Here is a 17,500-nt window from a genome sequence, read left to right as displayed (position 1 = left end):
TAGTGAAGGTGTTGTTGGCAGAAGCCAGCTGAGACATACAATACACGCTGAATATTTCATAGCATATTTTCCTCCTGCTTGCTGCTCAGAAACACACGTCAGCAGAAATGCTGTAAATAGTCTTTCCTTTTAGAAGGACAGTGGATGCAGGGATTGTTCTGTCGTGTTTTTCATTTAACTAGGATCATTTCCCAGGTGTAAACTTAGAGAGAGGACTTCTAGCCGTGTCTCGTTTAGAAATTCAAAAGAGATTAGGCTGTAAATGTAAGTTTATGTCAGTATATTCATACTGTTTGTCAACTCATACAGTATGTGAAATTCACTCGCCCTCGGGCCACGTGGGAACAGATTTGGAGAAATATAGCATTGCATCAAACACTGTTTATGAGCCAAAACAGTTCTAAACAAATATTTGGATAGATGTTTATGTGGGAGACAACAGGAAGATAGGGACGTTATTATGGATTATAGACTCAAATTTTAGCCAGAAGGAACGGTTTAATGTTAAAACACATTGATGATGCATTTGTTTGTTACAAACACACAGTTTGTTTTTCTCCAGATGTTAACTGATGGACTGGAGTACTGTGGATTACTTGAGGATTATTGTGATGTTTTTATCAGCTGTTTGGACTCTCATTCTGACGGCACCCATTCACTGCATGGCATCCAATGCTGAGCAACAGACCCAATTCTATATTTATCCAAATCTGATGAAGAAACAAACTCTTGTACATCTTGGATGTCCTGAGTGGGAGGGAAAATAATGCTGTAATACATGTAATATATATATATATATATATATATATATATATATATATATATATATATATATATATATATATATATATATATATATATATATATATATTGTATTTTCGTTTTGTTTGATTTTGGACTGAACTGTAACAGGGAACTATTCTTTGATCTAAAATGAGTGAATTGATATTTTTTAATTCAATTCTGTGGTGTATTGTTTGTGCTTTGTTGGCTTGCATGCCAAATATCTGATGTGAAAGAGAAGAAGAATGCTGCAATTGCAGTTTCATGAACATGGCATCATCATCTGGCTGAAGTAATGTGTTTCCATTGGCTGTTTGTTTGCAATGAGATGATATTTTCCATCCATTTTTTGCTATTGAAACATATGAGCACTGGAGTTTGCATATGTGTGTGTGTGTGAGTGTGCAATGCAGGGGAGATGTTGGTAGAAGCTATAAAGTTCTGGGAGGAAAATATATATCCTCATTCTCACTAGCAGATAAAAACGTCCTCTGAGAGCAGTCAGCCAAATGAATGATTTCCATCAAATACTTGCCTTTCCTTTATCTCCAGCGTCCTAATGTAAGACATTCCCTTTTGTGCGCAGGGGACAGAGGCTTGATTAACGTTTCTTATCATCCCTAAACGGCAATGACTGCTGCAAGATCTGCTCTAAATAATGGATATACTGCAATATTTTCAAATAATTTTAAACGATTTCATGCCTACTTGAGCTAAATTGCTCTGAAATACCTCTCCTAGGTATTTCATAATACTCAATGTTTGCTTAGTTTTTAAAGTCAACATGAAGTCAAAATATACGCTGTTCACTTTAAAGGGGGGGGGGGTGAAATGCTATTTCATGCATACTGAGTTTTTTACACTGTTAAAGAGTTGGATTCCCATGCTAAACATGGACAAAGTTTCAAAAATTAAGTTGTACGTTTGAAGGAGTATTTTTGTTCCCAAAATACTCCTTCCAGTTTGTCACAAGTTTCGGAAAGTTTTTTGCTGCTGAGCAGCACAGACATTTCACTGATCAGAGCGATTCACTGATCAGAGCGAGAGCATCGCGAAATGTCACAAAAGAAGTGTGTTTTTGGTTGCCAGGGCAAGACAACCCTGCACAGATTACCAAAAAAACAGCATTAAGGGACCAGTGGATGGAGTTTATTTTTACAGAGCATCAACGGAGTTGTGCAAGTGTTTGTGTTTGTTCCCTGCATTTCGAAGATGCTTGTTTTACAAACAAGGCCCAGTTTGACGCCGGATTTGCGTATCGTTTATTTCTTAAGGATGATGCAATCCCAAGGAAAAAGGGTCACTATTGTGTGTTGGAACCACAGGCGGTGAGTAAAACTGCTTCAAATATCTCTGCCTTCTAGTTCGTCCCCTCCCATGCCAGAGACCCGGGTTCGAGCCCCGCTCGGAGCGAGTAGTTGCTGCTTCTGCTTTCGTTCAGTTTCAGCCTCTGGATCTGATTCTGGATCATAAATAAACGGCTGAATCTGACTGTTAGCCATGGTTTGTTTTGGATGATGTTTTTTCTTCATGGTAATGTCACAGCTTCCAAACGCTCTCAACGCAAAAGCCTACTGGTGCTTGTGATTCTTTAGCTCCGCCCACACGTCACGCCTCCAGCCGGTCGTGTTTTTCCAGGAAAAATCGGTACAGACTATCTTTCTCTTATGAATATAATAAAACTCAAGACTTTTTGGATTTATGAAGGATACAGTACTACTCTATAGGTACTCAAGATTAACAGGATATTGAGTGAAAACATGCATTTCACCCCCCCTTTAAAATTCATTCCTAGTCTTACAGTATATTGAATAATTCATCAATGCATGTTAACACAGAATGAGAAAGACTTTTATTTTCTCATTAAATATCCTTGTATAAAAAATGTGAATGCTGTTTCATGTTGACAAACTCAAGCAGATTTTTGTGCATCTAACACATGATCTGGACTGACTGATTAAAGCAATAAGTTTTACTATGGTTAAGTGTTTAGGCAAAGCATATATTGATATCTGGTTGAAACTGTGGTGGACAGTCCATAAAACTTTTCAGATATGCATTTGATGAGAGAAGCTGTTTATCTCAGCTTTTTTTAGGGATGTACACTTTATGTTGAAATGAAATCAGTATAGCTGCAATATGGCTTTTTTCTCTCCATGCATTTTCTCACAAAACAAAATTGTTCTACATTTACTCATTCTTTCCAAACATAGCTATTAAGGCCACCTGTTCCCATTCAAGTCAAATTTATTTATTTTATTTATTTATCTTGCAACATATGTTGCAGAAAAAGTAATTCAATTCAATTAAATTCCAGTTTTTTTGTATAGCGCTTTTTACAATACAAATCGTTACAAAGCAACTTTACAGACAATTACATGTCTACAATATTTAGTAATAGCTTATAAGTGGTGACTTTCAGTTTGTGCACGTATGACAGGATTTTTCCGAAAAACTAATACAAGATGTAGTCAGCCAGACGATGAACATTATTAACAGCAATTATTATATGATGCAGTCACATTTGTAGCAATATTTGTTAGTTCTGTTGTTGATTCAGGGTTAGCATCATCTGAGGTCCTCTGAGGGTCAGCATCATCTCTTCTCAGGTGTTCTGGGTCCAGACTGGAGCTTGTGTAAATCAATTTAAGAGATACATTATTTGAATGCTTGGTGAAAGAGATGCGCTTTTAATCTAGATTTAAACAGAGAGTGTGTCTGAACCCCGAACATCATCAGGAAGGCTATTCCAGAGTTTGGGAGCCAAATGTGAAAAAAACTTTGGACTTTGCTATTCTAGGAACTACCAAAAGTCCAGCGTTTTGTGACCTTAGGGAGCGTGATGGGTTGTAGCGTGGTAGAAGGCTAGTTAGGTACGCTGGAGCTAAACCATTTAGGGCCTTATAGGTAAGTAATAATAATTTGTAACTGATACAGAACTTAATAGGTAGCCAGTGCAGAGACTGTAAAATTGGGGTAATATGATCATATTTTCTTGACCTCGTAAGGACTCTAGCTGCTGTATTTTGGACGACCTGTAGCTTGTTTATTGACGAAGCAGGACAACCACCTAGAAGTGCATTACAATAGTCCAGTCTAGAGGTCATGAATGCATGAACTAGCTTTTCTAAATCAGAAACAGATAACGTGTTTCGTAGCTTGGAAATGTTTCTAAGATGGAAGAATGCAGTTTTTGTAACATGGGAAATATGATTTTCAAAAGACAAGTTGCTGTCTAATATAACACCCAGATTTTGACTGTAGATGAAGTAACAGTACATCCGTCTAGTTGCAGATTGTAACCTACAAGATTGTGTGTACTGTTTTTTGGTCCAATAATTAATATCTCTGTATTATCTGAATTTAATGGGAGAAAATTATTGGTCATCCAATCTTTTACGTTTTTAACACACTCTGTTAGCTTAGCTAATTTAGAAGATGAATCTGGTCTCGTTGAGATATATAGCTGAGTATCATCAGCATAACAGTGGAAGCTAATCCCATATTTTCTAATAATATTACCAAGGGACAGCATGTATATTGAAAATAGAAGGGGGCCTAGGACGGATCCTTGTGGGACTCCATATTTTACTGATGATAAATGAGATGACTCCCCATGTAAATAAACAAAATGGTAGCGATCGGACAGGTAGGGTCTAAACCATCTTAGAGCCTGCCCTTGAATACCTGTATAGTTTTGTAATCGATCTATGAGTATGTCATGATCTATGGTGTCGAATGCAGCACTAAGATCAAGTAAAACTATCAATGAGATGCAGCATTGATCTGACGCAAAAAAGTAAACATTACAACGTCATTTTTTATTTTAAGTAGGACTGTATTTCAGAATTAATCTCTAAATATAGACTCTTAGAAAAGTCAAAAGCAAAGCATAAGTTTCTAGTGTTTATTTTGTCCAATATGTTCTAATGATGCAACAGGAAGTGTACAAGTTTGACATTTGTATATATATATTTTTTTTTGGATAGAAAGAAAAACGTCAATTTCAACGTCAGTTTTTTTATAATATTGTACAGCTCTACCGTAGACTCTTACATAAACACATGTAAGCATCTAGTGCTTGTTTTTGAACATGTTATGCAACAGGATGCCTAAAAGAAGCTTTTAAATTGCTAAAGCAAAGACACACTTTGTTAACTCTTTTGAGATAGAGGAAAGGCTGCACAAACCCTAACATGACCCCTGAACACAAGCAAATAGACCACCACACGAGAAATCTTCTGAACTCTAAAATATAATAGAGAACGAGAGAGAGAGTTATAGGAGCATACGTCAGCACTGAAGACACCAGCATAATCTGAATGATCCGGAAAGCCCTGACTTTATCCCGGTTCACTCCATCTCTCTTCTTGACATCATCACCAGGTCGAGGACGCTTCAGAGCCTTCAGGACCATCAAGCAGCTGAACACTTCCATAATTAGAAAAGCCAAGTATTGTGGCATAAGTAATACGTACATGTCAACGAGTCCAAGTTTAACTATCAAGCTTGAGCTAATGATCAGAATCCATCCGATGACGGCTATGGTGATCCTGTATTTCATGGGCTTGAGCTTCAGGAAGGTCAGAGGATGGAGAACCCCTAAGTATCGCTCCACACAGATGCAGGTTTGAAACAAGGGACGGCCGAGCAACAAGATCATTCCAAAACTGACCGTTACATACTTACAGTTAGGACAGTTAAAGAAATATTGTTTGATTACCAAGGGGAAGCAGAAGTTGAAGATGACCTCAACGACTGAAGTGTTGAAAACGAAGACTTCGAGGGACTGTCCTCGGATCATTTCTTTCATGCTCAGCCACATGATGTAACAGTTTGCTGGGAAGCCAAGAACCAGGTTGGTGCTGAAGGAGAAGGCGACAAATTCGTATGGTAAGTTGTGGCATTCGCTGGAGTTCCTTGCGAAAATGGACAGCCGGCAGGTTGAAATATTTGTTGCAGTCGTCATGATTGCACCTAGATGTTCGGAAGTTGAGTGAAGGCAGAAGGGAAGGTTCATTAGGGCAGCATCAAGGGTTATCACCATAGACTAAAACCATAGAAACTGTTCTGTTCCTTAAAATTAAAGATAACAAAATTAATAACACTTTAACTAAAATTAAAACGAAAATGGGAAATCTAAACATAAAGATAAAACTATATTAGTATATTAATGATGCTTTAAAAACCATGTTGAAGAGACATTAAAACATCTCAAATTAAAACGCTACCTCACAAGAGCAACCCTGCTGGATGATGCACGAACGAATGAATGTGGTTTATTGCTGATGCTGCAGATCTGCTATATAGTTTTGATTTGGTGACTTACTTAGTTTTGCATTCATATCTATGAAGCATCATCTCAGCTTGTGAAATGCTATTGTAGGCATGCAAATAAAATATCATTGTGATAAATAACCTCTTAAATGAGAAACCTAGCAAATGGTTTGTTATGATGAAAATGTAAATAGTTGATCCATGCAAAACGTGCTGCTGCTTTGCTAGGGTGGTGTGGGGCATTGTCAGAAATATATGACTGAAATAGATTGAGTAGTATGCTATTCAAAGTTCAGCCATAGCTTCGGTATTCTAATGTTGCTAGCTGGTTGTAAGTCAAGACCCCACACCCACATATTCAGGTCCTCTAGATACAATCCAGGTCCCTTCTTCAGTGGAAGTCTGTGGGGTTTTACACAAGCGAGAGTTTGAAGCCACACCTGACAGCTCTGGGTCAGTTTATATTTTGTGAGTTCATGTGAGTTCATTCTGCAGCTGTGTTGCTTCTGTTCTGTTTTGAAAAATTAGCACTCCAAGAGTGTACAAGTGTTGATTTGTTACATATTGTGTGTGCGTGTAGGCAACATCTGGTTTTCTGTGGGTTTTTTTTGTTTTTTGTTTTTGATAATACACAAAACACAGGAATAGTTGAAAATATTTTACATTTTATTTCAGTGATTTTCAACAGATGTTTGGTGAGGATTGTAGCAAATATATGCATTTTTGTTCACCTCACTGCTGGTGCTAAAGAGCTTTAAGTTGTTTAATTGTAGGAGGAAAAAATGTTCCTGAATTACAGTACGTCCTGACTTCTAGGGATGGAGATGAATTGGAGATGAAAAATGGCAGGCAGTCTATTCAACTGAAATGGAAAAAAAGTACAGTGAACTCTGCATGACCAATGAAAACATAACATAATATTTATTTCCCAAAGTTCAAGCATGCATTTACACATTTCAGCAATTGATGGTGCTGTACAGTTTCAGTGGAGAGTCTCAAAGCTGGTCTGAGAACTTTTTGGACCAGTAAGCTACTCAAGACATTTTATTATAGAGATCTTTTCATATAGTCAGTTGTCAGAGATTGTGAGTTCTGATAAAGTTCTACAACAGTGACTGGTACAGTAGTTCTGCTAGTAAAATCAATTGGCTTTAGCAATCCTTGTTGCATTAATGGTGACAGTGCAAAAATGGGATAAAGCACTATGTGAATTTTTGTTTTACCCCAGAAGTTTGCCTCATTAATCAAGAAGTATTGAAGATATCTCAATTCTGTTGCATTGTTATGTCACCCAAGATGCCCCTCATAATATGGTGCTAAAGACCTCTTATAAGTTTATTTTCAGTAGGATAAAGTTTTGCAGAAACTGGGGGAAAAGGACTTTAGAATGATGGCAGCATCATTGTAATATTTTTACACAGAGATTGGCTGTTGACTTCAGCAATCCTTGTTGCATTTCTATATCAATGGCGACTGTTTACTACTGAAAAAGTTTGCATGCATGTAAATCAGATGTATTACAGATATCTCAATATCCTTTTAGATTTAGATTCTTTACAAAATTGCCTCTTGTTATCTTAATTTTTAAGGTCATATATGGTTCAGTTCCAGAGATATGAATCTCAATGCAGCTATATGAGTCATTTGTAAAATTGCAAAATCCAAATGTGGGTCATGTTGCAAATAGCTGTTTTTTTAAGAGAAATGTCTGAAGAACAAATAATGTTGAAACTAGAAGTGTATCTTTTTTCTTTCCATCAAAACAATTGCATAAAACACCCATCTGAGTGCCAAAAGTATTATTTTTCCCAAATTTGTGTGCCTGTAACACAAGAATTATTTAAGATCTCTCAAAATACTTTTAGATTCTTGTTCTTAATAAACTTTTCTATTGGCATCTCCATTCTTAAAACCCTGAACTGTTTGATGCCTGAGATATGGTGATCTCAAATTGGCTCCATGTACAAATTGTTGAATTTGGACTGGGATGGAATTGTAATTATTTTCAGTATTATCACAGAAATATGTTTCAATATTTGATGAAAAAAATTATTTGTGTTTCAGCTGAAACACAAAGAAATGGATGTTGATCTGTTTTATAACACGCATCTCAACACTGCAGGACAGATCATCAAAGATACAGTCTGCTTAAACATACTCTCCTCCCGTTCCAAATTATAATTATCATCCACAAAGATGCTGAACGCTTGGAGGCTTCAAAGGACAGGAAGTGACATGACAGTTTAGACGCCTCTGGTCCTCTGCTCCGCTCGTGGGCTGAAGTACTCAAGGACTGTGACAGGATGCAGTGTGTCAGAGAGCTCTTATATGATCACCGGAAGAATATCATTATTTAATATCACATATTTCTGTGATTAGCCAGGAGAAAAGATAGCAGAGGATAATGCAGTCAAGGCTCTTGAGTTGTTAAAGGTGTTTGGAACACTGAGTTCTGAAGGATGTCACTAAAAAGATCCCCATTTTTTTTTTTTAGTTGAACACAAGACTGAAGGATGGCTAGTTTCATTAAACAGGTTGCCAATGGTCAGCAGACCACTAAATGGTATATGAGTAATTTCTTAATCATTTTAACAGTATATTTTACAATAAAGTAGGTTGTCTTCCTGGAAATTAAAGAAAAAATGTCCCATCAAATTATGTTTTTATTTTTTTATAAAATAAAATAAAAACTATTGACAACTATTCAAAAATGCATTTAATTTAATTTAATTTAATTTAATTTAATTTAATTTAATTTAATTTAATTTAATTTAATTTAATTATTTTTTTATTTTTTTATTTAGCTGTTGAAAGTTCTTCTTTATTTTTATAAAATGTATTGGTTCTTCTTTCTTTATTCTTTTTTAACATTTAACTACATTTTTTAATTTATTTTAATTTATTTTTAATTTATTTAATTTGTATTATAGTGCATATTTAGCCATAAACTGATTCTTTTCAGCAGGTGCATGTAAATGAAAACTGGATTTAAATAATACAATTATATATACAATTATATATGTATATATAATGTTAATTGTTAAATATTTATTTAAAATGAATATTATAAAAAAACGATATATTTATACACTGTACTGTACATAAAATATATAAAATAGAAACAAAAAATATATTATTTCATTTCTTGCATTAAACATTTTGAAGCTCAGTGCAAGTTTGTTTTGAGCTATATATTTGATATTATGCAAAGGCTGTGAAACACTTTCAGACGTCCAGAGCCGATCCACACACAGATCCTGAGTCATCAGCCTCACGGGGACGTGTGACATCTCTATTTTTCTGTCAACTTCTCCTCCCGGTCCCCCGCTGCAGACGTGTGGAGCACGTAAATGGAGGCTTTTTTCGATCTGATCTCGTGGGGTTTGGTTGTTATGTCAGTGATGATCCGTGGAGCTCTGAGAGAAACAGAGAGAGGGAACGTCTGCCCCTGTGACAGCGAACCAACAGCCTCAGCCACTGCCAGTGTCTTCTCTCTTCAGTATTCGGAAATTAATCTTCAACTCATTTTATTCTAGATAAATGACACATCTTAAATTTAACCCTTTAACTGTCACTCACATTTTTGAACATAGACTGTATAGTGCACGATTTCAAAACTGAGATTTTAAGTTCTCAGTTGATATATCATTTCTGATAATTTCTAAAATGTGATATTTTTTTTTAAACAAAGGTCAAAACTCCTGTTGTAATATAGATTTTTGAGGGTGCACTCTTGTCATAAATTGATCTATTACTTTTCCTACATAATCTTTTACAATTTTTTTTTTTTTTACACAATTTAAAATGGGTTTTTTAATATTTTAACATTTTAACATTTTTTAAATGTATTCCTGTGCCAGTATTTAAGTAATAAAGTACTCAAAGCAAGGTTATTATAGTTAAAAATGAATAATAATAATAATAATTGTTTGTTCAAATAAATTAAACTTTAACTGAAATAAAATAAAATATAAAAAGCCTTAAACTTATTTAATTTCAACTAGTTGCCGACATTTCTTCCTGTTTTTACTTTATAATCAAATTTTTGAATAATTAAAATTAAATAACTAAAATAAAACCAAAATACACACAAGTAAAAACCTATTTAGACAATTAAAACCCAAAATTACTAAAACTTAACAAATTAACTTAGTAAATTAAACTAAAATGAAAACAGAAAATATATAAGAACACATTTAAAATATTAATACAACTATAATAGAATTTATACTAAAATAGTTTTTGAAAATGACAATAATAATAATTATATATAAAGCCATTCAAAAGTATCTGTTCATTGTTTTATATATATATTTGTATTATAGTACAACTTTAGCACACTTTTTCAGCATGTAATAATTAAATTTGAAATGTCTAAAATAATAATTGTCAAATATATATAAAAAAATATATTATAAATAATATGTATATATTTATTATATATTACATATAAAAAAATATCCAAATATTAGGTTTTTTTTGTGTAAATTATATTATAATTTGTATTTATATTTTCAATAATAATAAAGAACCCCACTGAAGCTTTTTTTTTTTTTTTTCTTAGTTTTATTTCTGTGTCAGCAGAAGCTTCATATGAAACGTCAGCTGATGTTCAGTCTGTCCTCCTGTCCTTCACTGCTCAGGAAGCGGATGAAGCGTGATAAATGATCTCCTCCTTGTATTCGGGAGGTCACTCTCACTTCATGACACTGATTACTCGCGTTAAGTGCTTGAAAACGGGTCATGGTGAGTCCAGAGAGATTCACAGACCTCATCCTGTCATCTGAAGAACAGCTCATAAAATACACATAAAAAGATCTTTTTGTGGAAACTGAGATGCACTACAATTCAAATGTTTACAATACGTAAAATAACAATTATATCTATTTTATTAATCAAGGATGGATTAAATTGATCAAAAGTGACAGTTTAGAATGTTACGTTTAGAATGTTACAAAAGATTTAAATCTCAAATAAATACTGTTTTCTTCTTTTTTACTTTCTATTCATCAAAGAATCAAATATCTTAAAGTGTCCACAAAAGATCATGTGACACTGAAGACTGGAGGAATGATGCTGAAAATACAGCTGTGCATCACAGAAATAAATTATATTTAAACATTTATTCAGATAGAAAGCAGTTATTTTAAATAGTAAAAATATCTCACAATATTACTGTTTTTACTGTAGTTTTATTCAAACCAATAAACCTTTGGTGAGCAGAAGATACTGCTTACAAAAATATAAAAAAATCTTACTGGCCCCAAACTTTTGAACAGTTTAGTTTTAGATAGATAGATGGATGGATGGATGGATAGATAGATAGATAGATAGATAGATAGATAGATAGATAGATAGATAGATAGATAGATAGATAGATAGATAGATAGATAGATAGATAGATAGATAGATGGATGGATGGATGGATGGATGGATGGATGGATGGATGGATGGATGGATGGATGGATGGATAGATATTTTTCTTGATTTTTCTTGACTGATTTATTATTTAATTTATCTGAATTAAAATTAAAATTAAAAACGTGTCACCATAGGAAGACCCCACAAAAAACTTTGTGGGGGGTTATCTATTTGTTTAAACTGTGAGAAGGTTGTGATTTATTGAATTTAGTTTATATTGAAATATATAATATAAATCAAATCAATTATAGTATTTGTTCAAATTTCAAATATTTGGCTATAAGTACGTAAAAAATTGATGCAATAATAATAATACATAAATAAAAATATTTCTAAATGCATATTACTAGTAATTGAACAACATTTTTAAACAATATAACATATTAAATATATGTGTGTGTGTAAAATAGTAATAGTAATAATAATTATAATAGATATATTTGTAAAGGTATATTATTAATAACCGAACCATGTTTTTATATTTATATACTGACATATTCGGTAAATTTCTATAATATGTACATAATAAATTATATAATTTTATAATAAATTACGTTATTTAAATGGTATACTTAATTATTTATAATAAATAATTATTTATTATATGTCATAATATTTTATACTTTTTTTGCAATTAACAAATACTAATTAGAATTTATATAATATATAAATATTACTTGTATATATCACAATATGTATATTTAGCAATTATAAATTTATAATATAATAATACATATAATTTAATTTATAATAATAAATTGTAATATATATAATTATATAATTTATAATATATAAAATTTATAATTAAATAAAATATTTTATTAAAATGATGTAATATATAATATATAAATAAAAATTATAATTTATAAAAAAAATTACATTTAGTAATAAATTATAAATTGATTGCATAATATCTAAATTATATAATACTTTATTTAATACTGTATTTATTAAAATTGTTTATAAATATAATATATTACAGAAATATTATGTTATGAATTATAATTCATCTTTACATAATAAATTATATATAATTTTATATAATATTTATAATTTGTTATAATTTATTATTAAATCATAAATTAAATATAAAATTTTAATTAGATCGAAGCACTGTACTTCACCAACGCAAAATGAAGATTATAACTGAAATATGACAAGTTTAGCATCTGATCAGTGAGCTCTGGGTCGGTGTCACGAAAGGGAATTATCTCAGTTCACCGTTGGAAACCCTCATCCTCTGCTTACGCTAATGATAAGCACTGATCTGGAAACAGCAGGTTCTGCAGTCTCTGCTCTTCCTCATTAGGATATGTTGAGGAGTTTCAGCCGGCCTGGATCAGTCATTATCTCACAGACCCGTTCTATAATTTCCCAAGTTCCTATTTAGTTTGTTAAACGCAGCCCATAGATCCATCAAAGGGTTTTAATGACTTTCTGAAGCCGACAGGTCCACGCAAGGCTTTAATCGTCTCCAGAGGGCAGAACTGCTTTAAATGACCGGCTGCAGATGCTCCATCTTCCTTCACACTTTATTCACTTCCTGCCACGGTCAGACGCACAACATCTTAATGACTGTCAGATTCATCCATCATCTGCGTTCAGGGGGCGGGTCAGTGGTGGAGGGGCGTGGCCTGTTGGGCTTGAGGGGGAGGGGTTACGTGACTCGGCTCCAGGATTATATTTTGATTGGTTAGCACGGATGATTAGCAGCGTTATTTTGTTACCGTTGAGATATCATTACATTTTTTATTTATATTTTGAATTTGTTCATTATTTTATCTTCATAGTCTTTTTTTGTAGTTTTTTATTAATATTTTCAATTAGTTTTTAGTAAAATGTTTTAGTAATTTTGTTGTGTTTCTGTCATCTTTAGTAGATTTGTTTTAGTCTATATAGTTTTTCTTACTATTAGTTAGATTTTTTTCAGATTTTCTTTTTACATTTTGATTTTATTTTAAGTTTTATTTTTTTTTATTTTTTAGAAGTTATTGTTTTTAAGATATGTCTATAGAGTTTTTTTATATTTTGATTAGTTTTATATACTTATGTATTTTTTATAATAATGTAATTTAGCAGTTTCTGTAATTTTTATGTTTGATTTTGTTTTAATTTTCTGACGTCTAAAGTTTTTACTAATATGTAGAATTTGTTTTTTATCATTCTAATTTCATATAAATTTTAGTTAAAGCTTTAGCAATTTTATTGTGTTTTGTCATTTTTATTTATTTATTTAATTATTTATTTCGCCTAGATTGTTTGTATCAATTTTATTTCAGTTTTAATCTTAGTTATTACATCAAGGTAAACTAAGCAAAAATTATAAATGTTGCATTAGCAACTAGCTGAAATAAAATACATTTACATTAAATATATATATATATATATATATATATATATATATATATATATATATATATATATATATATATATATATATATTTATATTATATATATATATATATATATTTTTTTTTATATATATATATATATATTTTTTTATTTATATAATATATAATATTAAAAAACAAATTTTTTTTAATGGTTTTACTAGTGATTTGTTTAGAGTGCTCTTAAAACTGTGAAATGTATTTATATTTTTTCCCTGTCTCATTCTTATTTCAGTGCTTATGAAAAGATTATGCATCATGGCATAATAAGTGTTTCAAATGCTGGTATGCTGCATTCACTTGGTTCCATGCTTTATTCAACAAGCAAAATCAAGGTTACAGTCTCAGAAATAATTGTTATTTTGCAGTTTCTTTATGAAATTGAAATGGATGGTTAAATTGATAGCATTGCATTGTTTGATATACTGCAGTGGGTTTGTTACTTCAGCAAATGTAGCAGGTCATCTGGATAGTGTATGCACACAGTAAATGTGCCTGCATGTTGTACAGAGATAATACAGTAGTGTGATAGTGAGCTGTTTGTCACTATGTCTTAGAGATGAGCGCTGGGTCAGAAATCACACTGTGATCGGAGGAAGACGGGACGCCCCGCTGCTGCATGTCCTGCTTTAAATTCAGCCTTGAACCTCAATGTTGTCAGGGTTTTCTGAGAGTTAAAACCACACTGAATTGATTTAGATGAAACACTTTCCACAAGGTGAGTATCATTTGGTTTATTTTGCTGTTTTGGTTACATTCACCTCATGCAAAACTTTCATGCATATTTCAATAAAAAATATATTTTGTTTTGTAAATATTTTGATTATAGATGCTAATTATGTTTTCAAATATAGTCCAAAGTTCATAAATAATTTAAATAAATAAATAGCTCTAATTATTTAATAGTAAATTAATAATGATATATCATTCTTATTAATAAGTAAAGAATTAACAGTCTAGTTAATAAATGATAAATGTTAAGATGATAAGTGTCAATTTAATATAGTTTATAAAAAAATATCTTAATGTTAATTTTGTAGTAAAATGTAATATGTTAAATGATTGAAATAAATAATTGGCTTATAAGTCACTTTTTGAGTCTTTAATGTTTTTTTCTGTGACATTAATGTATTTGAATCAGTTCGAGTCAATTAAAAATAAATAGTTGAAATTATTATTTTTGAGCCCCTAATAATTTTGACATGCATAAAATAAAATTATAAATAAATTATTGCATATTATTTTATATTTGTAGTAATTTATTATTCATCTTAGTTTATTTAGTTTTAGTTATTTGAGTAGCCTACTTCAACATTAAATGAAATTGTTGACATGACATTTTAATCTACTGGATATTTTAATTTTATTTCAGTTTTTATATATTTAATATATATATATTGAATTAATCAATTATGAAACTAAATACATTTCAGCTGTAAATCAGCTCTTAAAAAGACAAAAGTGATTTCTTTTGTTTTCAGCCAGGCATCAGGATCCCAGTTGGTGGCTTTCAAATGCATGCAAAATGACTGTCAACTAACTCGTTTCCTCATTGCAAACGCGAGTGAGGTGTTTGTAATGGCCTCGGGTTGCGAGCACGAGCAGTGACGGCGCTCAGGTCGGGGTTGGGAGGAGGCGCAGCTGTGGGCTGAATGCTAACAAGCTGTTCAGGCTCTTAGACGACGCCGTGACTCATCGCAGAGCAGTGATGACAGATGAAAACAGCTGTGTTTAGCATGCCAGTAGAGCTCTTTGTGAGGTTTTGTGAATGGTGCTGCGATCGGCGGAGACTTTTGAGTCAATGTCTTGGGAGATTCGGCTCACAATGAGTGTGTGACTTCCACATATCCAGCTCCAGATGAATGTTGATGAGAAGAGCGACTCACAGATGATGAAGACGCTGGTGAATGCTGAATGTGACATGCTAAATGTGAGCATGAGAGAGTTTGATTCAGAAGAATTTGCATGTAGACTATAGAAACCTGCTGTTCACTGTTTGAAATAATGAAGACATAAACTGCAAAAAATGTTGTCTTGTGCAGTGTTTTTGTCTTGTTTTCTGGTACCAAAAATTCTTAAATCAAGATATATTCTTTTTAGATATTAAGGAGGCATTCACAGAACCTGTCTTTGCTTATAAAAAACACAAGATGCGCTGTTAACACTAGTATGTTTTTGTTTTAAAACATCGTCTAAATTGGCGTTTTCACCGCGTTTCAAAAACAAAACAAAAAAAGTAATTTTGTGTTTCTTTAACTGTATTTTATTTCAGTTAACTGCAAAGACATGAAAATATAATTGAAGGAAACCTGTATGCTCTTACGCTCGGCAGGTTCATCATTGCAACCAGCTGGATCTGAACAGACACTGACAGTGTGTTTCTATGTCTGTCCTGTAGGGGTCGCCCTCCAGGGCCGTCGTCTCTCTTCATCTGGGATCATGTTCTAGAGCCGACCCTACACAGCAACCATGAAAGGCTTAGGGGCCAACCATAGTCGCTATCTGTCCGACACCTGCGACCCTACTGCGGGCCCCCAGGAGCCCCTGTGTCCCTTGGCCCCGGACCCTCATGCTACCTTCCTCTTAAACCCCACCGTCAACCATTACACCACTCTGGATCCTCACCTGCATCATTTTCCTGTTTCCACCCAGACAACGCTTCAGTCGGACTGCATGCTGCCCCTAAACAACCAGCTGACCAACAGCAGCACCTTCCCTCGCCTCCACTACACCACCCAGCAGGAACAGAGCGACTACACACAGGTATAATATCATAATATTATTTTATTACAATTTAAAATAGCTGTTTTCTATTTGAATATACTGTAAAATGTAATTTATTCCTTTGATGCGCAGCTGTATTTCAGCATCATTCCTCCAGTCTTCAATAAATAATTTTTCAATAAATTATTCTCAATAAATATTTCTTATTATTATCAATGTTGAAAACATTTGTGCTGCTTCTTATTTTCGTGGACATTTATTGATAATTAGAAAGTCAAAAGAAAAGCGTTTATGTGAAATAGAAAACTTTTGTAACAAAATATAATTGTCTTTATAATTATTTTAATCAATTAAATGCATCCTTGCTGGATAAAAGTATTTTCTGAAAAATGTATTCTTCATCTTCAAATAAAAAATTACTGACTCAACAGTGTAACGTCCCTGGGTCAACTCTTAGTGCTTTCCATGGTTTTGTCCTACACTTCCCTCAGCATGGTGGCGTGGTCATACCATTACCCATAGCGACCCCTAGAGGATGCAGTATGAAGTTCCCTTGAAAGGTAACGTCTCAGGTTACTTATGTAACCATGGTATGGAACAAGACACTGCGTCCTCTATGGGTCGTTATGGGGAATGCCTCGTTGTGATCCGTGTCTGAAGTATACATTGAAAACACCAACAACACGTTGGTCGGCAACAGACAATGATATCACTACTGGTGTGACTACAGTATAAATAGGCGCCGAGAGAACACGTCATCCACTTCTTCGTCTGAACCTTGCATCCGAAGTAAGGCAAGAAACCTAGAAGTCGAAGTGTCTCATTCCCTACTCAGGGAACCATGGTTACATAACTAACCTGAGATGTTCCCTTTCAAGGGAACTTCAAACTGCATCCTCTAGGGG

General features: G+C 33.0%; 1 protein-coding gene across 3 annotated transcripts in view; it reads left to right on the top strand.

Annotated features, from left to right (window-relative positions):
* The window catches only part of LOC127944922 (disks large-associated protein 4), a 108,184-nt gene that overhangs the window by 63,133 nt on the left and 27,551 nt on the right, over window positions 1-17,500 (top strand). For 2 of the 3 annotated variants that reach the window (XM_052541341.1, XM_052541342.1), the window contains one exon: window positions 16,270-16,634. In XM_052541341.1, the coding sequence (XP_052397301.1) occupies window positions 16,341-16,634 (294 nt within the window). In that variant the 5' untranslated portion in view covers window positions 16,270-16,340. Of the gene's footprint in view, window positions 1-14,570; window positions 14,590-16,269; window positions 16,635-17,500 lie in introns of those variants that run through there. The other variant, XM_052541343.1, reaches the window with a different exon arrangement.

Source organism: Carassius gibelio, chromosome A23 (genome assembly GCF_023724105.1).
Source record: "Carassius gibelio isolate Cgi1373 ecotype wild population from Czech Republic chromosome A23, carGib1.2-hapl.c, whole genome shotgun sequence".
NCBI classification, from domain to species: domain Eukaryota; kingdom Metazoa; phylum Chordata; class Actinopteri; order Cypriniformes; family Cyprinidae; genus Carassius; species Carassius gibelio.
Note: the sequence above shows the minus strand (reverse complement) of the source record. Positions and strands in the feature narration are given on the sequence as shown.